This window comes from Canis lupus, chromosome 29 (genome assembly GCF_048164855.1).
Source record: "Canis lupus baileyi chromosome 29, mCanLup2.hap1, whole genome shotgun sequence".
Lineage (NCBI taxonomy): Eukaryota > Metazoa > Chordata > Mammalia > Carnivora > Canidae > Canis > Canis lupus.
The window spans coordinates 30,585,790-30,607,412 of NC_132866.1; the positions used below are offsets into that span (position 1 = coordinate 30,585,790).

A 21,623-nucleotide genomic window follows, 5' to 3' on the forward strand; every position below is an offset into this window, starting at 1 on the left:
TCAGGCACAAAAGGTAACATAATATGTGATTCCATTGCTATGAAATGTCCAGAAGAGATAAGCGATAGAGATTGAAAGTAGATTTGTGCTTGCCTAGAGCTGGGAGATGGGGGGGCCACATAGAGTTTCCTGTGAGGTGATGAAATGTTCTAAAATTGGCTGTGGTGATGGTTACACATATCCATGAAGTGAACTAAAAACATTAAATTGTGCAATTTAAATGAGTGAAATAGATGGTATGTGAATTATATGTCAATAAAGCTGCTTTAAAAAATCCATGAGAGGGACGCCTGGGTGGCTCAGTGGTTGAGCATCTGCCTTTGGCTCAGGTCGTGATCCCAGGGTTCTGAGATCCAGTTCTGAATCAGACTCCCTGCAGGAGGCCTGCTTCTCCCTCTGCCTCTCTCTGTGTCTCTCATGAATAAATAAAATCTTTTATAAAAACAAAAAGAAACAAAAAACTTGGAGGTCTGTCTGGCCTTAGGACCCAAACCCTGTCTTTAGGTGCCTCACGTCTCCTTCCAGACAAATGGCAGGGAGTCAGGCGCCTAGGCCCCATCTGTGACTTCTTAGGTGACCCTAGGCCAGGGCCTTCCCGGCTGTGCAACCGGTTTTTCTCCCTGATCCCTGTCTGGGGAACACCCAGCCCCAGGACTTTGGAGGGAGGTGATGGATGCCCAACCTTCCTGCCACAGCCTGGACCAGGCAGAAGCCTCACCCCAGACAGCCTCTAAATCCTCTGGAGATCTATCGCCTTGAGCAAACATGGTCCACTGTTAAAGTGAAATGCCCTTGGGAGGGCGAATGGTTTGAGTTAGACGTCACTTGAGGAAAAAAAGTTCCTATTTTCCAAAGATTGTCCTGCAGTGACAGTTTATTTTTCTTTTACTGAACAATGAGTTTGCCTCAGTGACTACACTTCAGTAAGCCAGCCCATCAGCAACAGCCATGCTCTGCATCACCAACCAGTCCCTAAACTCTGCCTCCTGGAAGTAGGTCCATCATGGACCTTCATACCTCCCAGGACCTTATAGAAGATCCTTGCTCCCCCTCAGGGAGATCGCACCCTACAGGCATTGCTCTGCTCTCTGTAAGTAATAGATTCAGCTTTTTGTTTCAAATATTGGGAGGTGGGATCCCTGGGTGGCGCAGCGGTTTAGTGCCTGCCTTTGGACCAGGGCGCGATCCTGGAGACCCAGGATCGAATCCCACGTCAGGCTCCCGGCATGGAGCCTGCTTCTCCCTCTGCCTGTGTCTCTGCCTCTCTCTCTCTCTCTCTCTCTCTGTGACTATCATAAATTAAAAAAAAAAAAAATATTGGGAGGTGGTCTCTTCCATAGACACACTCATGTTCTGGAAAATCCCCTTCCTGGGAGTAATTTATCCTCACTTCTAGGGCCATTGCTCCAGTGTTGATGGTGAATTAGAAAAAGGCAAACTCTTCTAGACAAAACCCAGTGAAGACTGGATTGCAAATCCATCAGCTGGGAAATTAGGCAGTGCGCAGCTTGCACAACTGCATACAGTAACCCTGCTCAGCCCTCATAACTGGTCAGCCACTAAGGGCTGACCATCCTATCTCCTAAATACATTTTCCAATCTGTCACCTCCTCTTTACCCCACTGCTACAGCCTTAGTGTCAGACCTCATCGTTTCTTGTCTGAACTGGTGCAGTAGTCTCTAATCAGCATCCATTGACTCCAGACTCCAGTCTTGCCTGACTCTGGAGCACACATCTCATGCTCCTGCTGGCCCCTGTGCCTTTACAGTTGCTGTTCCCTTGGCACCTGTACCTCCACCATCACCTTTCTGGTCAACTCAGACTCATCCTACAGGATTTAGCTCCAACATCACTGCAATGGACTGTTTATGTCCCTCCTCCCCAAATGCCACCCCTCAGTGTGATGGGATTGCAAAGGGGAGCATCTGGGAGGTGATTAGATCCTGAGGACAGAGCCTTCATGAATGGGATTGGTGTCCTTAGGAAAGAGACCCCACAGAACTCCCTGGCACCTTGGGCCCTGTAAGGACACAGCAAAAAGACCGCAGTCTATGACTCAGGAAGTGACCTCACCCAACACCGAATGCAGGCAGCTGAATCTTGATCTTGGGCTTCGCAGCCCAAACAGACCAAGACAGTCCCCTTACCCCAAAATTGTCTCTGACTCCCCTCCTAGGGCCAACCGCTCCCTGCCAGGCTGGGGCCTCCCACAGCCCTGGGCATAGCTGGATGATAGCACTGCTCATCACCCGGCTGCCTTTGCTGCTTCTCCAACCAACCTGTGAGCACTGCATGGAGAACGAGGCTACTCTCATCTCTTTGTAACCAGTCATTGTGGAGGACAGAACCGGGGGACAAGCCAAGTTACAATTCCAAATCCACCCCTTAGCGCTGCTGAGAACTTCAGCAAGTTACGTGACTTTTCCCAGTTGTGTTTTTCCCGTCTGTAAAATGTGGATAAATAGCACCTACTAGGCCCCTTCCAGGAGTAGGAGGGTGGGGATGGAGGCCTCCCAGGTCTGGGTTTTCAGTTAAGGTAGAGGGAGAAGACAGTGGCTATCTCCACAAGTCCAGAATGGAGCGTAATTACCTCCAGGGACTCATCAATGTTAACCTAGCCTGGGCTTCTGGACAGTCACAGAACTGGATTCCTTAACAATCAAAGAGTAACAATACAGCTTCAAAAAAAAAAAAAAAATAGCACCTGCTTCACAACGTTGTTGTGAGGATGTGGCAGGAGGGTGCAGGTGAGGCACCCAGCACAGCGCCTGGCTCTGTGAGCACTCATCAGTGGTGGGTAACGGGAGAGTCCCTGACACAGAGACATTCGCTAAATGTGACCTTCCTCTCCTCTTCTCCACCACAGTGCCCGACACACTCAGCAGTAATGTTGGTCAGATGAATAAATGAGGACCAATACTTTAAAGTACAAGCCCCTTAATTTGTTTTCCCAGATTGCAATGTGTAAAAAACTCCTTATTAAAATCCAGACTTTTGGGATCCCTGGGTGGCTCAGCGGTTTAGCGCCTGCCTTCAGCCCAGAGCATGATCCTGGAGTCCCTTGATCCAGTCCCGCGTCAGGCTCACTGCGTGGAGCCTGCTTCTCCCTCTGCCTGTGTATCTGCCTCTCTCTCTCTGTCTCTCATTAATAAATAAATAAAATCTTTAAATAAAAATAAATAATAAAATAAAATGCGGACTCTATTTTGACCCTCAGGCCCTTCAGGATCTACTCCCAATCTGCTTGGCCAGTTTCATTTTGCAAAGTCACCTCTTCATCAAAGATAGCTCTCTGACAGCCACTCTGGGCAGGGGTGTCTTGTTGGATCCCCGAAGCTTTACCCGAACCTCTCTTGTGCCTCCAGCTGAGCTCTGCTTATGTCATGTATTCATTTGCTAAATAGAAGTATTGCACACCTACTATATGTAGACACTGAGGAAGGCTCTGATGGCACAAGAGCAGACCAGACTCCGTCCCTGTCCTCAGGGGGTCCAACAGTCAAGGACGAAGCAAGGAGGGGCATCTAGGTGGCTCAGTTAAGTGTCTGCCTTTGGCTCAGGTCATGACCTCAGGGTCCTGGGATTGAGCCCCACATCAGGCTTCCTGCTCAGTGGGGAGTCTGCTTCTCCCTCTCCCACTGCTCCTCACCCCCACTCGTGCTCTCTCTCTCTCTCTCTCTCAAATAAATAAAATCTTAAAAAAAAAAAAAATGAAGGCGGCAGGGAAGCAAAATGCAGTTTTAAGAATTGAGCTTCAGTGAACATTCAAGTTCCAAGGTCCTGGAAAGAATTAGATACATGTTTGATTTACAAATGAGAAGACTGAAAGATTTTGTGCTTGTCTCAGCATCAGTAACCTGTAGGTTTCTTTCTTTCTTTTTTTTTTTTAAAGATTTATTTATATTTATTTATTTTTAGAGAGAGCACTCCGGGACACACACACCTGCATGCGCAAGCAAGGGGGTGGGTGGGTGGGTGGGACAGGGGCAGAGTGAGAGGGGAAAAAGTCCCAAGCAGACTCCCCACAGATCTCGGAGCCTGACCTGAGACTATTCCATGACCCTGAGACCATGACCCAAGAGGAAACCAGGAATCAGATTGTCAAGCATCTGAGCCATCCAGGTACCCCTTAACCTGTAGGCTTCTTAAGAGCAGAATGAGAGCCTTCAAGCGTCTTTATATACTTCTATATACTTACTTAGCACAGTGTCTTACATATAATTAGTGCTCAAAAAATAACTTTTGCATATGTAATTGAGTTAAGTTGATCAGAACCAATCCTCTCAACACCTAACTGAGATTCCAAGGCTGCTCATTGCCTACCTGATATCAGTTCTTTCCTTCTACCTTAGCAACAGAATTCCCACTGTAGGGGAAGGGGTGGGCTGCAATGTTTCCAACTGAGAGGATATAGTTCTCGGCCCCTCTACAGTTAAGTTTGGCCAAATTGCTAAATTCTAGCTAATCAGATGTGAGCAGAACTGGCTTAAAGAGAGCTGACTTGCCTGGGAACGCCCCTCTTGGCTCTTCCCTGCTTCCATCTTACTGAGACTGAGCCTCAGCCTGGACTGTGAATGTGATGGTTGGAACTCCTGCAGCCCATCTTGGAGTATGAGGTGACCCAAAGATGGAAGTCACACACTATGGAGGGTGGAGCAGAAAAAGAGAGAAAGCCTCAGACCCTGAGGACTGTATGGAGCCACTGTATTAGCCTGGATTTGCCCGCCTACCTCCTAATTTGCTGAACAGGAAGAATTAATCCTGTGTGTTTAAGCCACTATCTTGAGGTCTTTGTTATAGCAGCTGCACACAATTCATTCCTGATAGAGGCCCTGACAAGAATGGGGGGTGGAAGTAATAGGTGGGTAAATGCCTTATTTCGGAGTAAGAATGAATTTGGGGGCATGGGGATGCAAGGTTAGAGTGGTGATCACATGGTCTTTGCGCACCCAAACCCCCTTCTGCCTGTCATGTACACCTACCGTTAGGTGGTAAACAAAGGTGGACTCCAATTTGGGGGCAGTCCCCTCTTTGAGTAAGAACATATCTGCTATGCCCAGATTTCAGTCCTCTTCACAGTTTGGGGTCCTCTCTAGTACACCAGGCCATTCGCTCATCCCCTCAGACTTAGTCTAGGAAGCAAGCTCTTCTTCAAAGCTCTTCTTTGGCCAAATGCCCCAGAAGCTGAGGGACATGAAGCCTTCTGTGACAGTGACATGCCAGGCATGGGGCTAAACCTTCTGTGGGCATGATCTTATTTTAACCTCAGGATGGCAGCCCCATTTTCAGGTGAGAAACTCTGGCTTGCAGAGTTCAGCCATCTGCCCCCAGTCATACCTGGGATGTGGCTCCAAAGACAGTCTTGCCTATGTCTGTAGCCTGGGCTTTCACACAGCTCCAGCAGTTAGGACAATGCTCGAAGCAGCTGCGACTCCACCACCTGGGTCATGATAGGTTGCCGGGGATGACAAAACCCTCCTCCCTCTCCCAGAACTTGAGCCCTACGTTAAACAACCAAAACATCTGCTTCCTCTTGGTTTGGGGGAAGAGGCAAAGCCTCAACTTCCCTTTCCTCCTGCCCAGTGTCATAACACATAACAGCCCCATCGATGTAAAAATGCCCTTTCCGTTGGCCTTGGGCTCAGTGCTTTGGGGGCAGCAGCCCTGTTCCCTCCACACGAGCTTCAGAATTTTGAAAGCAGTGGTTGCAGAGGGAGCTCCTAGGCTAAGGGTCAGATCTCTTGACTTGTGCCCATCGACCACCTGTGTGACCTTGGGAATGTCACTGAAGCCCTGGGAATCACCTTCCCACATTTGTGAAATGAGGACACTGCTCTGTCCTCCTCAGTTAGATAATAGGTTAGAAAGTGTTTTGGAACTCAAGAAGAGTTTTTTTTTTTCTTTAAAAATTTTATTTATTTATTCATAGACACAGAGAGAGAGAGAGGCAGATACACAGGCAGAGGGAGAAGCAGGCTCCATGAAGGGAACCCGATGTGGGACTCAATCCCGGTCTCCAGGATCACACCCCAGGCTGCAGGCGGTGGCAAACCGCTGCGCCACTGGGGCTGCCCAAGAAGAGCTTTTTGAATAATAATAATTAGCTCATGTTTATTGCCTTCTCACTATGTGCCAGGCAGTGCACTAAGCACTTTACAAGTATTATCTTATTTAGTTCTCATGTACCCTATGGGTAAGCATTCTTAGTCCCATTTTACAGCTGAGGATAACAGACCTACAGAGTGAGGTGACTTGCTCAAGGTCAGACAGCAAGTGATAGTAGTTGGAGTCTAACGCAGAAGGTCCTACAAATGTGAAATTGAGTAGAAAAAGAGACCCTGAGGTCTACAGGACCAATCCTACAAATGTGAAATTAATTGGCCATAAATTGTATGGATTAGGGATCCCTGGGTGGCGCAGCGGTTTGGCGCCTGCCTTTGGCCCAGGGCGCGATCCTGGAGACCCAGGATCGAATCCCACGTCGGGCTCCTGGTGCATGGAGCCTGCTTCTCCCTCTGCCTGTGTCTCTGCCTCTCTCTCTCTGTCTCTCTCTCTCTCTGTGACTATCATAAATAAATAAAAATTTTAAAAAATTGTATGGATTATCATAGAGAAAGCTAATTCTTCTGAATAGAAGACGTTGCTGGAATTCGGGGACAGCAAAGTTGCTCCCTAGTTGTGCAGAGTGGGAGAAAGTATGCTCAAGTCATTTGGATGCCTCGAGTCCTCCTGACACCATCTTCTGAAGGAGGCTCGGAGCACATGCTTCCAGATGGAAGGCCAGCCCACTTCCAGACAGGTGGTTCATCCAGAGGCTGTACCCAGTTATGATTTAGCAGACTCGGTTTGCAGGCCAGCAGGTGTCTGCTGTCCAGGCAAAGGATGGGAAGGCTGCCACTAGCCTGGCCCTCTTCATCTCCCCATCTGATTTGCAAAATCCCAGCCACTGGATGATACTGTGACCTCTAAGGTTTCAGCTTTAACTGGCTGCTTGCAGAGCCCCCTCTGGTGGCAGAAGTTCACCCGCACACCCTTCACAGGGTACTGCTAACATTTTTGGAGTTGTACATATTTTGATACACACACTTTCATATTGAATCCTCACAGTAGCTCAGTGGGTTCAGTATTATCATCACCGCTTTACAAACTATGAAACGGACACTCGGAGAGGTTAAATCCCTGCCCAGTGTCATACGGGAAAGCAGTCCAGACTCTAACCAATACTTTCTATGTCTTCTCTCAGTGAATGTTCCCACATCTAGACCTCAGGTCATGAGCACCAGGTTGCTTACAACAGTTTCCAAACTCGGCTTCCTCTTCCTCCTCAGGCCACCCGTTCCCTTTTCTCAGCCTTACTGCCCAGATCGCAGCCTGTGTCCCAGAAGTGGGCTCTGTCAGAAGTGGTGCATTGACTCTCAGGGCTGGGGGTACAGGGTCCAGAGTCTGCACTGAGTTATCTTCCCTACAATGACACTTCCTCACACTAACAATCTTTGTGCTCTCTCTGCTCTGCATGTCAGGGACACTTTCTATTTTTAGTAAACCAATGTAATATATAACATATATTATACATGTATAAATATATATGTGTGTATATATAATAACATATACAAAAGGCAAAGGGGCACACAAATTATAAGTGCATAGCTAATGAATTATCACACAGTGAAGACATCCACGTAAATTCACTTCTGATAAAAAAAATTAAGAATTACCACACACACACACAAAAAGAATATGACCACACCCCTTGTGCCCACTCTCAGTTACTACCACCATGGCAACTGCTATCCTGACTTCTAATACTGTATGTAGAGTAGCAAAGCCTGGTTGCAAACTTCTAAGTGGGATCATGCAAAATGTTATTTTTTTGTGTCTGGGGTCTTTTGCTCAACTTAGATCATACATGCTATTGCATGTAGCAGTAGTTTGCTTGTTCTCTAACTGTATAGTTGAATATTATTTCATTATATCAGTATTCTATAATCTATCCATTCTGTTGGTGATGGACATTTAGGTCATTTCCAGTATTTGGCTATTATGAACACTATCATATATGTCTTTTATGCATATAAGGATAGACCTCTGTTGAGTATACATTCAGAAGTGAATCTCTGGATTATAGAGAAGGCATATATTAAGTTTTACTAGATGCTACCACACAAAAGTGGGTTTATCAGTCGATATTCCCTCCAGTTGCATGTGTGGCCAGTGGCTCCACATCCTCACCAACACTTAGTATTGCTAGTCTTTCTAATTTTAGTGATTCTGGTGGGTGTATAATAGCATTTCATTATGATTTTAATTTGCATTTCTGTTAATCTGTTGATTAATGAGATTGAGCATCTTTCCATATGTTAATTGGCCATTTGGATATCCACTTTGGTGAAGTGCCTGTTCATGTCTCTTGCCCATTCTTATTAGATTGTCTACCTCATTCTTTTTTTTAAGATTTTATTTATTTATTCATGAGAGACACAGAGAGAGTGAGAGGCAGAGACACAGGCAGAGGGAGAAGCAGGCTCCATGCAGGGAGCCCGACGTGGGACTCGATCCCAGGTCTCCAGGATCACGCCCGAGGCTGAAGGTGGCACTAAACCACTGAGCCACCAGGGCTGCCCTGTCTACCTCATTCTTATTAATTTGTAGGATTTCTTTCTATATTCCACTATACTTGTCTGTTAGTTTTATGTATTGCAAATATCTCCTCTCACTCTGGCTTGCCTCTTAGTACTCCCTATGGTGTCTTTTCGTGAGCAGAATTTCTTTTTTTTAAGACTATTTATTCATAAGACACACACAGAGAGAGGCAGAGACACAGGCAGAGGGAGAAGCAGGCTCCATGCAGGGAGCCTGATGTGGGACTCAATCCCGGGTCTCCAGGATTACGCCCTGAGCCAAAGGGAGGTGCTCAACCCCTGAGCCACCCAGGCATCCCTGTGAGCAGAATTTCTTACATTTAATGTATTCCAGTTTATCAATCTTTTCCTTTATGGTTACTTCTTTCCGTGTTTCACTGAATAAACTACTATGCTGTGGAAACTTGTGCAAATTACTTCATCTTTCTGGACTTGACAAAACAAATTGGTTCAGATATGCTAATGAAAAGTTGGCTTACAGACGAAACTTGTTTTTAAAAGGAGAAGACCTGGGGCCTCTGGGTGGCTCAGTTGGTTAAGCGTCCAACTCTTGATTTTGGCTCAGATCATGATTTCAGGGTTGTGAGATCAAGCCCTGTGTTAGGCTCTGCACTGGGTATGTAGCCTGCTTAAGATTATCTCTCTTCGTTTCCCTCTGTCCCTTCTCCCTTCTATAAAAAAAAGTAAATAAAAAAATAAAAGGAGAAGACCTAACAAAAGGTTGCTAACTCCTTATTTTGGCAAATAATAGTGGGGTTCTCTTTTTTTGGGGGTGGAATCTTCCATTTAGTCTCACTGTTGCTTTGTAAAAGAAAGGGTATTTGAATACCAACATCACTAGACTGTGGTTGTTTTACACAGAGCAGTAAAAGTATTGACCCTGACTGAGTGTCACCTGTGGTCTGGATGACCCCTCCGGTGCCTACTTCTAGCACCAACACTACAGTTTCATGAATTTCATCTCAGCCTTCCCTTCACTCCCCATCTCTAGCTTTTTGGTTCTTGGACCAAAATTCACTTTTTGGTACTTTTTTTAAAAAATATTTTATCAAAAAAATATTTTATCTATTCATGAGACACACACACACACACAGAGACATAGGCAGAGACATAGGCAGAGGGAGAAGCAGGCTCCATGCAGGGAGCCCAATGCAGGACTTGATCCTGGGACTCGAGGATCACACCCTGGGCCAACGGCAGTTGCCCAACTGCTGAGTTATCCAGGCGTCCCACTTTTTGGTACTTCTTAACTCCCTCAGAAATGTATGTTTTGAGCTTTGTGTTTCTATCTGTGGAGTAAAGGGTATCTCAGTTTGTCTAAGTAAAGACTAATTACAGTTATTGGTATTTACATTTATCCTTGAATTCCTATAATTTGTGCCCCTGTTTTAGTCTTCTTTCCTCCACAACACACATATACTCATTGATTCAACAGTAATTTGTTGAGTGCCTACAGTACTTGCCAGGTACTCTTCCAACTCTTGGGAAGGGAAATCACAAAGGCAACATCCCTGTCTTCATGGAATGTATATGGTGGATCTATGTTTTTCACAAGCTTCGCAGAGATCAACCAGTTGTGAGAAACATCTGTGCGAAAGGATATTTAAGAATAAAAGGTATCTTTAGTCTGTTCAGCCTGCTATACCAAAATAACATAGGCTTGGTAGTTTATAAACAACAGAAATTTATTTCTTAAAGTTCTGGAGGCTGGAAGTCCAAGATCAGGGTGCCAGCATGGTTTGGGTGAGGGCCCACTTCTTGGTTTATAGCTAGCTCTTTCTTGGGGTGTCATCACATGATGGAAGGGACTAGGGATCTCTCAAATTGTTTTTATAAGACACCAGTTCCTTAGATGATGGTTTCACCCTCGTGACTTAAATATTTACCAAAGGCCCCATCTCCCAACACCATCATATTTGGGACTTAGGATTTCAACATAGGGAGTTTTCAGGGATAAAACATTCAGACCATAGCAAGGGGAAAAATTCACACATCAAGTGAAAGAAGCAGTATACAAAAAAGGGTTTTTTAGTATGCAAAAATTTTGTTGACTTCTAGTTCATTTGGAAATTTGACTTACTGTAGTGTCTTTTTCAGTGGGAGCTAAAAAAATGTTAAACAAATATGTTAAACCCTAATCGGCCAAGACTCACCAGGGGGAATACTGGTCTGGCTCAGTCAGTAGAGCATGCAACTCTTAATCTCAGGGTTGTGAGTTCAAATCCCATGTTGGGTGTGGAGCCTACTAAACAAAACAACTCACCAGGATCTACCCATAGTTTGACAAATCAAGTTTGTTGATTTCAAGTGGAGGAGGAAATTCCAGAGGAATCTTGGAATGCTGCACCCCAAAACAGGGGATGGAGATATCTTTTTAAAGTTTGGGTTCCTAAATACATAAATAAATAAAGTTTGGGTTCCAGCTAAACAATTTTGGGGAGGGTCGAAGGGGAGTGGAGATCAAATCAGTATGACTGCTGGTTCTGATGTGGGATTAGAAGAGATTATCAAGAAGGACTGAGTGCTGCCATGAGGGAGGGTGGTTTACCAACTGGGTGCCCCCAGTACTAAATGAAAATAAGTAGGGACACCTGGGTGGCTCAGCGGTTGAGTGTCTGCATTTGGCTCAGGGCATGATCCCGGTGTCCTGGGATCAAGTCCTGCATTGGGCTCCCTGTGGGTAGACTGCTTCTCCCTCTGTCTGTGTCTCTGCCTCTTTCTCTGTGTCTCTCATGAATAAATAAAATAAGAAAGAAAAGAAAAGAAGAAAAGAAAAGAAAGAAGGAAAGAAGGAAAGAAATAAGCAGGGGGCGCCTGGGTGGCACAGTCGGTTGAGCCTCTGCCTCTTGGTTTTGGCTCAGGTTGTGATCTCAGGGTCCTGAGATCGAGCTCCACGCTGGGCTCCACGCTCAGCATCAAGTCGGCTTGAGATGCTCGCTCTCTCCCTCTCCTTCTGCCCCTCCCACTCGCGGACGCACAGGCACTCTCTCTCGCTCAAATAAATAAATAAATCTGAAAAAATTTTATTTCAGATGAGTGGCTCAGTGGTTGAGCGACCGCCTCCGGCTCAGGGCGCGATCCTGGGGTCCTGGGATCCAGTCCCTCATGGGGCTCCCCGCAGGGAGCTTCCCTTTCGGCCTATGTCTCTGCCTCTCTATGTGTGTCTCATGAATAAATAAAATCTTAAAACAAAAAACGAAACAAAACAAAGAAAAAGAAAAGAAAAGCAGCAGAGTTTAGAGCATCATGGGCTGCTTTTTTCTCGTTTCAGGACAAACTCCTCGAGGTTTCACTCTTTCAAGTCTGACCAGGTTTTGACTCTTTCAAATAAATTTGTTTCCAAGCTTTACTTTCGAAATTAGATGTTAAAAATAATATAAATATAAATATACGTGTGACGTATAAAAGACGTTTTAACCTGCAAAGTAATTCTCGTTTTATAAGGCTAAGAACCCGCAGCTGTGGCCAGGGGGGCACAAGCCCCAGCGACTCCCTAGCAACCGAGCTGCTCGGAAGCGCTCAAGGATCCGGAGCCTAGAGGAAACGCAAAACCGGATGTTGACTGTTTTGCCATAGAAACAGACGCGAATCCGGAAGTTACGTCAGAGAAAGAGGAAGTGAAGCCGTCGCGGGTCCACGTGGGTTCTGCGCGTGTTCCCAGGTTCCGGTGGCTGGTGCTGCGAGCTGAGTGGTGGCTTCTCGAGATGGGTCGCTCGGGAAAGTTGCCCTCGGGTGTCTCGGCCAAGTTGAAACGCTGGAAGAAAGGCCACAGTAGCGACAGCAACCCTGCCATCTGCCGCCACCGCCAGGCCGCTCGCAGCCGCTTCTTCAGCCGGCCCTCAGGTTAGCGGGGTCGAGACCGGCGAGCCGGCCGGGGTCTGGCGAGCTGGGCCTCTCTGGAGGCTCCGGGGCCCGGGCGTTGGACCTCTCTTCTCCTAGGACGTCGTAAAGACTCACCCTTCCCTTTTGACAGATGGGGAAATTGAGTCCACAGTAGGGAAATGAGTAGCTCTGGATGCCACGGCTGTCAGAGTTGGGACTTGGCTATAATCAACTTTGGGGGACTTTTTACAAGGCGTTTTCACCGGCATCTACTTCCCAAACCCCTGCGTGCAGCCCCCACGCCGGCCCCCTCCCGCACCTAATCCGTCGGGACACGGAAGCACACACTTTGACCCGGAGGGTGCCCTGTATGCGTTTGCTGAGTTCTAGGCTTATAGTGGGCTGATGAGGCAGGCCAGGTTCAGAATTCCGCCTCTCAGGTTGGGGGCCTGTACGTGACTAGTGTCTGTCCTACGGGTGGATCCTGGCCAAAAGGAAGTTGGGGTAGAAGCGAGGGCCTCACCTGTGCCTCCTGTTTTCAGGAAAAAGTGACCTGACAGTTGATGCGGTGAAGTTGCATAATGAGCTGCAGTCAGGGTCCTTGCGTCTGGGCAAAAGCCAAGCCCCGGAGACGGCCATGGAAGAAGAGGTGGCCCCCGCTCTCACGGAGAAGTCCAGCGGCACCTTCCTGAGCGGCCTCTCCGACTGCACAAATGTCACCTTCAGCAAAGTGCAACGCTTCTGGGAGTCCAACTCGGCTGCCCACAAGGAGGTAGGGGGAGGATCAAGAGGACTTGGGATAGTGAGGAGGAGCCAAACTCCGGATTTCTGTTTTCTTCCAATGCTGGCTCACTGCTGCCCTGGTCAGCTAGTATTTTTGGATGATGTGTCATCTCTCCTGCCACTTGTTTTCCTACTTGCTAGCTCTCCTAGGGCAGGTTCCACTTTCTGCTTTTTTTCTAATGACATCTCCCTTACTCACGTAAAAAAGCCTTCGGGTTACAAATACTTAACAAATATTTATCTCATTAAATGTAGATAATGCAGGACTTTTTACAAATAATATTTTCTTTTTTTAAAATATTTTATTTACTTATTCATGAGAGACACACAGAGAGATAGAGAGAGAGAGAGCGAGAGGCAGAGGCAGGGACACAGGCAGAGGGAGAAACAGGCTCCATGCAGGGAGCCCGACATGGAACTCGATCCCGGGTCTCCAGGATCAGGCCCTGGGCTGAAGGCTGCGCTAAACCGCTGAGCCACCAGGGCTGCCCAAAAAGAATATTTTCAAGAATCATTTGTTGAGTAAATTAGTGCTGAATAACAACAGATAGATGTTTTATCTAACAAGAACCAGATTTTATTTGTATTTTTTAGTTAATACTTCCTAATTATACAATTTATATTCATTGTTTACATGAAAAATGTCAAAATTATAAATGGTACCAAAGTGACATGAGTAGAATAAAATATGAAAGTTGGTCTCCCAACTTAACTCCTTTGTGGCAGTTACTGTTGATGGATCATCGTGTCTACCTAGCCCAGCACTGTCTAGCACATGGTGCAAGCCACATAAGGAATTGTGAAGTTTAGTAGCCATATTTTAAAAAAGTGAAAAGCAAATGAAATTAATCTTAATAATAAACTTACTATATCTTTTTTCTTTTTAATTTATTTATGATAGTCACCCAGAGAGAGAGAGGCAGAGACACAGGCAGAGGGAGAAGCAGTCTCCATGCAGGAAGCCCGAAGTGGGACTTGATCCTGGGTCTCCAGGATCACACCCTGGACCGAAGGAGGCTCTAAACCTCTGAGCCACCCAGACTACCCTAAACTTACTATATCTAAATATTGTTATTCCAACCTACAATCAATATAAAATGAGATTTTCAAAAATTTTTATTTATCTATGATAGTCACAGAGAGAGAGAGAGAGAGAGAGGCAGAGACATAGGCAGAGGGAGAAGCAGGCTCCATGCACCGGGAGCCCGATGTGGGATTCGATCCCGGGTCTCCAGGATCGCGCCCTGGGCCAAAGGCAGGCGCTAAACCGCTGCGCCACCCAGGGATCCCGCATCTAGGATTTTTTTTTAAGATTTTATTTATTTATTCATGACAGACAGAGAGAGAGGGAGAGACACAGGCAGAGGGAGAAGCAGGCTCCATGCACCGGGAGCCCGATGTGGGATTCGATCCCGGGTCTCCAGGAACGCGCCCTAGGCCAAAGGCAAGCGCTAAACCGCTGTGCCACCCAGGGATCCCTAAAATGAGATGATTTGCATTGTTTTTAATCATATTATGTCTTCAAAATCTGGAATGCGTGTTACCTTTACACCGCTATTTGGATGCTAACTCTTCTTTGAAAGTATTTGATTTGGTCATAAAATTTACAATTGCAAAAGTAGGTTCATATTTTCAAGTTGTTCTAAATCTGTGTTTCATAAAACTTATAGTCACAAAACTAGATTCATACATCTAAATTGTTTTTTATTTTATTTTATTATTTTTTTAAAAGATTTTATTTATTCATGAGAGACACAGAGAGAGAGAGGCAGAGACACAGGCGGAGAGAGAAGTAGGCTCCAGCAAGGAGCCCGATGGGGGACTCTATCCCAGGACCGGGATCACGACCTGAGCCAAAGGCAGGTCAACCACTGAGCCACCCAGGTGGTCCTGTAAATTGTTTTAAATCTATGTTTTCGAGGTGCCTGGTTGGCTCAGTCATTTAAGCATCCGACTCTTGATTTTGATTCAGGTCATGATCTCAGGGTAGTGGGATTGAGCCCCAAGTCCAGCTCTGCATTTGGTGGGGAGTCTGCTTGGGGTTTTCTCTCTCCTCCTCCCTCTGCTGCTCCCCACCACTCATGTGCACGTAAAAGATGCGTGCGCTCTCGCGCTCTCTCTCTCTCAAATAAATAAATCTTAAAAAACAAACAAACCTATGTTTTCCAATAACTAGATCAAGTATTCATTTAAAAAAAAAAAAAAAGATTTTGTTTAGGGGTGCTTGGGTGGCTCAGTGGGTTAAGCCTTTGCCTCAGGCTCAGGTCATGATCCTAGGTCCTGGGATCACATCTCACCTTAGGAGCTTGTTTCTCTCTCTGCCCCTTCTTCTTCCTCTGCTTGCTCACTGTCTCACTGTCTCTCTCTCTCTCAAATAAATAAATAAAATCTTTATTTTTACTTTCTTTTAACGATTCTATTTGAGAGAGAGCGTGTGTGCAAATGCACGCAGGTGAAGGGAGGGGAGGGGCAGGAGAGGGAGAAGTTTAACCAACTGAGCCACACAGATGCCCCTCAGGTATTCATTTTTAAATTTTTTTTTCTTTATTTTTAAATTTAAAAAAATAATAAAAATAAAAAAATAAAATTTATAAATTAAAGATTCAGTTCTTCAGTCACACTAGCCATGTTCCAAGTGCTCATTAGCCTCTTAGGAACATTACTATTCTAGATTTTTTTGTTTAGCTTTACAGATAATATTTTATATGCAGTGTTCTGTACTTTTCCCCCACTGAACAGTAGTTCTAAAGTAATATAGCATTGTTCCTCATTCTTTTCAATAGTCCTGTAGTATTTGATTCAATCATTACTTATTATGTAGTAATAATACTTTATTGACCCTTTGTTGATGGCTGCCTTGTTCCAGCTTGTTACTGCAGTGAACGCATTTGTTACCTCAATGTTTGCAATTTTGTGCAGATATTCCTATAAGAGAGTCCTAGAGGTGGAATTTTGGCAAACATTTTGCTAGGCCTTATGGTGTGTATGCATGCAATTGTGTGTATGAATGCAATTCATCTTGCCTATCTCTAGGCTTTGTCAGGAGAATAATTTGTGAAGGAATAAGGATAAGAGGCTAGCCCAGGGACAGGATTCAATCTAAAATAGATGTCATAGATGCCTTCTCCCTTACATGCAGATCTGTGCTGTTCTGGCTGCTGTCACTGAGGTGATTCGCTCCCAGGGAGGAAAGGAGACAGAGACTGAGTACTTTGCTGCATTGGTAAGTAGGTGTGACTTGAAAGTGGGTGTCCAGAACAGCTGTAGAGAGAAGATGGGTGTCTCTGGTATGAGGATGTAGAGCAGGACATCCTTGAATAAGTGGAAATGCTTCCTGGCTGGCTCAGTCAGGAGAGCATACAATTCTTGATATCTTGGGGTTGTGAGTTCAAGCCCCATGTTGGGCAAAGAGATTAGTAAAAAAGAAAAAAAGAGCACTTTACTCATTCTCAGGTGGTGGCTTGGAAAGGCTGGTGGTATTTGTTACAGTATCCTTATAGAACAAAAATCCACTACTCTGGTTTGTTACTGTTGTTTTTTCTTCCCTGATCCATGGAGCTGAGTTAGGCCTAGAGGATCCTCTAGAAAAAGATAGGCAAAGTGTGACCAGGGGCAGGTAGGGAGAGGAGGGGGTCCTAAGACCCTTTACTGGGATTAGTGGGCTATCAGAATTATTTTTATAACATACTAGAACATCATTTGCCTTTTCACTCTCATCCTTTAATGAGTGTACTATGGAGTTTTCCAGAAGTTACCTCCTATCTGATGACATTATTTCAGTAGCTAATTGTGCTTGCATATACTTGTATTTTAAAACTTTCTCAGTTTTAATTTTTAATGTGGTAAGCATCAGTAGATATCACCTATGTAAATAAAGCCTCTTTGGGGAATCTTCAAGAAATTCTAAGGGTGTAAAAGTTTGAGAACCACTACTCTGGAATGGGTTGGCCCACTATGGCCCATGGAAATAATTTGATCCATGGCCTGTTGTTTTTTACAGCTTGAGAACTAAAAATGGTTTTTATATCCTTAAAGGATTATTCAAACACACACAAAAGAATATGCAACAGAGACCATATATGGCCTGCAAATCCTAAAATATTTATTATCTGACCCCTTAGAGAAAAAGCCTTCCAACTCCTCTAGAATAATGAAATAAGTTAGATAATGATACATGGTTTTTATTATGTGCCAGGCAGTGTTGTGATTGCTGTGTATGAATTTGATGAAACCTTTCAACAATTTATTCTATTTTACAAATGAGGAAGCAGGATGCCTGGGTGGCTTAGTCGGTTAAGCATCTGCCTTCAGCTGAGGTCCTGATCGCAGGGTCTTGGGATGGAGCCCCACGTTGGGCTCCTTGCTCACTGGGGAGTCTGTTTCTCCTTTCTCTCCTCCTTGCTGTGCTCTGCTCCCCCCACCCCCAAATAAATAAAAATTTTAAAAAATCTTTAAAAAAAATGAGGAAGCTGAATCACAGAAAGATTTAGTTGCTCGCCCAAAGTCACAGTGGCAGAGCCAGGATCTGACCTTTGACACCAGAGTTCTTGGTCCTCCTGCTGGGGACATGGTGGCTTCAGCCCCCCATCTGCCCAGCTTATACACTTCCATTCACACCCTGTGCTCTGGCCCTCAGATGACAACAGTGGAGGCCGTGGAGTCCCCTGAGTCTCTGGCTGCTGTTGCGTACCTGCTGAACCTTGTCCTGAAGCGGTGAGTCCTACCTTTGGTCTGAACCCCAAGTCTTTTGGGGGAGAAGGGAATGGCAGCAGGAGGAATAGGCTCAGGGAATTATTAAGTATAAACTGGCGTTCTTCACCATGAGGCTCCCAGGGTGGCTTGGGATATTGTCACAGAATGTGAGTGTCGGTGCCTGGGAATCAGGCGGCCATGCTGCCGTGAGTGGGGCAGGAAGGGGGCACTAGGGTGTGGCCACCAGGATACCTGGCAGCTTGTAGCTGTGAGGGGGGAGGGTAGGGAGAGGATTGAGGCAAGCTAGTGAGGCCCCATCTCGTGGATAATGGAGAATGGCCGTGGTGAAGGGAAGAGGCACCAAGCTCAGGTCCCTGGAAAGCACACTGATGTGGCATTGGAAAAGGTGGGTTCCTGTCCTGTCTCCTGCTCACTCGCTGAGTGCTGGGCCAGCACTGCCTCCCTGTGTCTAGCTTCCTTGTTCAGACCAGGCCTGGGTCAGCACCTGCTGCTCTAGGAGGCCCCTAGGGCCTCTGACCGGCTCTTCTCTCCCCGAACAGCGTGCCCAGCCCTGTGCTTATTAGGAAGTTTTCCGATACATCCAGAGCATTCATGGACATCATGTCGGCGCAGACCAGCAGTGGCTCTACCTCTGCCGTCCGATGGGTTAGTGTCTGTGTCTGTTTCCCCTTCACCATCTTCCAGAGCCCCGAAGATTTGGCCAAAGCCTGGATATTCTCTGGGAGAGGTATAGGCACCATGTGGACCTCACACGGATCCCTGGACGATTTTCTGGAATTGGAGAGAACCTGGGCTCTTTTTCCACCTGGTTGAAGCCAGCGAAGCTGAGAGACTCTGTCTTACAGATCCTCTCCTGCCTGGCCACCCTTCTGCGGAAGCAGGACCTGGAGGCCTGGAGCTATCCCGTGACCCTGCAGGTGTACCATGGGCTCCTGAGCTTCACTGTGCACCCTAAGCCCAAGGTGAGGCTGCTGGGCCCCCAGAGTATGGGAGGGGGGGCGCTATTCTAGTAAGTGGGCTGGGGCCAATCTGTCTGAGTAGGATCAGGGAGGTTGCTCTGAGCTGCTGCTTTTTGCCTCTGAAGCCTTATTTGCTTAGTCCTAGAAGATGAGAGGCAGCTCCTTATCCTGTAGAAGGGGTCTTCACTGTCACGCCCTCCTGAGTCTCCTGCCTCATTGGTCAGTGACAAATTTAACTACAGTGGCAGGAAGGGGCAGAGTGGGGCTTTGGAGGCTCGAAGACCCTAGTTGGATACTGGATCCACCATTCACGCTGTGACCTTGGGCAAGTTACATGAGCTCTTTAAGCCTTGGTCTCGTAGCTGGAAAATAAGAATAGTAATACCAACCTTGCCACAATGGTGTAGGGCGACTCCAGTGTCACTCACAGGCCAGGCTGGCGCTGTTCCTGGCTTACAGCAGGTGCTCAGCAAATGCTGGTCAGCCACCCTATTTCCTCCAGGAATTTAGGGCAGGGAGCATGTAATAGCACATAGAAATAACAGCCCTCGATCGTTCAGTGTGTTCAGCATGCTTCCTCAGGTAGGCTCATACCTCCTTCCCTGTGTACTCATGAGGCCTTTCCCTCACTCTCTTCAGGTCTCTGCTGAAATGTCACTTCACTGGAGTGACACTTTGCTGGCCACTGTGTAAAAAGCACCAACCCTTGCTATATTGTCTGTATTGTACTTTTACCTTCTGGTGTATGTTTGTTTTCTGTCTCCCAAGAAGAGTGTGAGTTGTTTACTCTGGTCACTGCCAGACTGCCAGCCCCGAGAACTGTGCCTGGCTTGGTCACACTTAGTATTGCTCGGTGACTGACTGAATCCCTGTAATAAAGATGAGGACATTGCAGCTCAAAGATGAAGTGATTGGCTTACTCAAGGCCATTTGGTGAGTTAGCAGGAAAGCAGGGGTCAGAGCTGAGGTTTGTCTTACTGCTCAGCTCAGGAATGTGCATACAAGCAGGCCTGGGTACAGCATCAGCCATGGAGGAGGCATGCCATCAGTGCTGCAGGGTGTATGCTGACCCGGCCCTGGCCCCCCTTTCCTTGCCCCTCAGATCCGGAAGGCTGCCCAGCATGGAGTGTGCTCAGTCCTCAAGGGCAGTGAGTTCATGTTTGGTGAAAAAGTCCCTGCCCATCATCCTGCTGCCATTTCCACTGCCAAGTTCTGCATCCAGGAGATTGAGAAGTCTGGAGGTGGGGAACCAGGTCAACGGCAAGGCGGGTGGGGACAGAGGCCAGCCTGGGAGGACAGGGCACAGTGCAGAGGGTGGGCCAGAGGCTCAGCTCCTTCTTGTCTTCCAGGCTCCAGGGAGGCCACCACTGTGTTGCACATGCTGACACTGCTAAAGGACCTGCTGCCCTGCTTCCCGGAAAGCCTGGTGAAGAGCTGCAGCGAGACTCTCCTCAGGGTCATGACCTTGAGCCACGTGGTGAGCTCAGCCAGGAAGCCAGAGGAGCATGCCAGGGTTGGGGGTGAACTGCAGACGTCAGGGCCAAAATGCTGGTGCTTGGGAACTTGCTTAGGCAGGCCAGAGCAGGACCTGGGGTCTCCCCACTCCAGCCCTACTCTTGCTTACCACCAAGGACTTCAGCTGTCCTTGGTGTTGGATAGACCAGGCTGTCTTCAGAGTCCTGATCCCTTTGGGAGTTGGCTTCAGGGATCAGTTCTGTGGAGTGGGGAGCCATGGCAGGGCTGTTAAGGTACCAGTCCTCTTCCCTGCTCGAGCTCTGTTTCAGCCACAGTTGTGGGTCTTTTTTTTTTTTTTTTTCTTATTTACTAACAAATTGGTATAACAGTTTTAATACATAAAATGATCTCCTGCATTTCTGTCATGCTAGCTCAATTCTATTAATCTTTATATATATCTTGTAGTGTTTGTTCACATGCATACTTTAAAGTATCTACTATATAAATAATAAGATTGTTGTTTAAAAGAAAAAAAACCCATTCAGAACAATTAGGCTGTGTATCCTTTCAGACTTTTTTTTTTTTGATAAACAAACATAGATAAAAACGTGTGAAAATACAGCCATAATTATAGCTTGCATACCACTTAATAGCCTGCTTTTTTAGCCCATTCTGTTACAAATGTTTTGTTCATGTTTCTCTGTTATCTTTATTTAAATCATTTAAAAATGTTTCAGTAGCTGCCAAGCCTTCGTAAGTGACAGTCTTCTGAATGTCCAGGTGTGGGGAGCATGCTTGAGGTCAGGGGCCTGGGTCTCTCCCCAGCCCACTGGCTAGAGTTGGGAGGTTGAGATGTCCAGGGCAGCCGTGGGCTTTGCGGTCCCCCACTAAGCCTCCATGTCCTCTCCAGTTGGTGACAGCCTGTGCCATGCAGGCCTTCCACAGCCTCTTCCACGCCAAGCCTACCCTGGGCACCCTGTCGGCAGAGCTCAACGCCCAAATCATCACGGTAAGGCCTGATGGTAAAGGGGTGTGGCAGTGCAGGGGGCCTGTTACTTTTCTACAGAGTGAGGTTGAGTGGGCTGATGGGACTGGCCCAGTGGAAGAGGCTATAATAGACAAGCAGACAGGAAGTAGGCTGCTAGGAGACCGGCCACCAAAGCCACATCAGTGTTCACAGGAGATGGGGGCTCTGACTCTACACTTAGTTAACTTAATAAACTATTTCAGTGTGGTCTCATGATATAACTC

The 21,623-nt window shown here is 46.6% G+C and overlaps 1 protein-coding gene across 1 annotated transcript in view; it reads left to right on the top strand.

Annotated features, from left to right (window-relative positions):
* RRP12 (ribosomal RNA processing 12 homolog) overlaps positions 1-21,623 on the top strand; it is a 48,010-nt gene that overhangs the window by 5,851 nt on the left and 20,536 nt on the right. The window contains exons 2-10 of the mRNA XM_072805830.1: positions 12,085-12,483; positions 13,005-13,234; positions 16,385-16,468; positions 17,882-17,958; positions 18,498-18,603; positions 18,804-18,920; positions 20,020-20,158; positions 20,267-20,394; positions 21,283-21,381. Coding sequence (XP_072661931.1) covers positions 12,345-12,483; positions 13,005-13,234; positions 16,385-16,468; positions 17,882-17,958; positions 18,498-18,603; positions 18,804-18,920; positions 20,020-20,158; positions 20,267-20,394; positions 21,283-21,381 — 1,119 coding nt within the window. The 5' untranslated portion in view covers positions 12,085-12,344. The remainder of the gene's footprint in view (positions 1-12,084; positions 12,484-13,004; positions 13,235-16,384; positions 16,469-17,881; positions 17,959-18,497; positions 18,604-18,803; positions 18,921-20,019; positions 20,159-20,266; positions 20,395-21,282; positions 21,382-21,623) is intronic.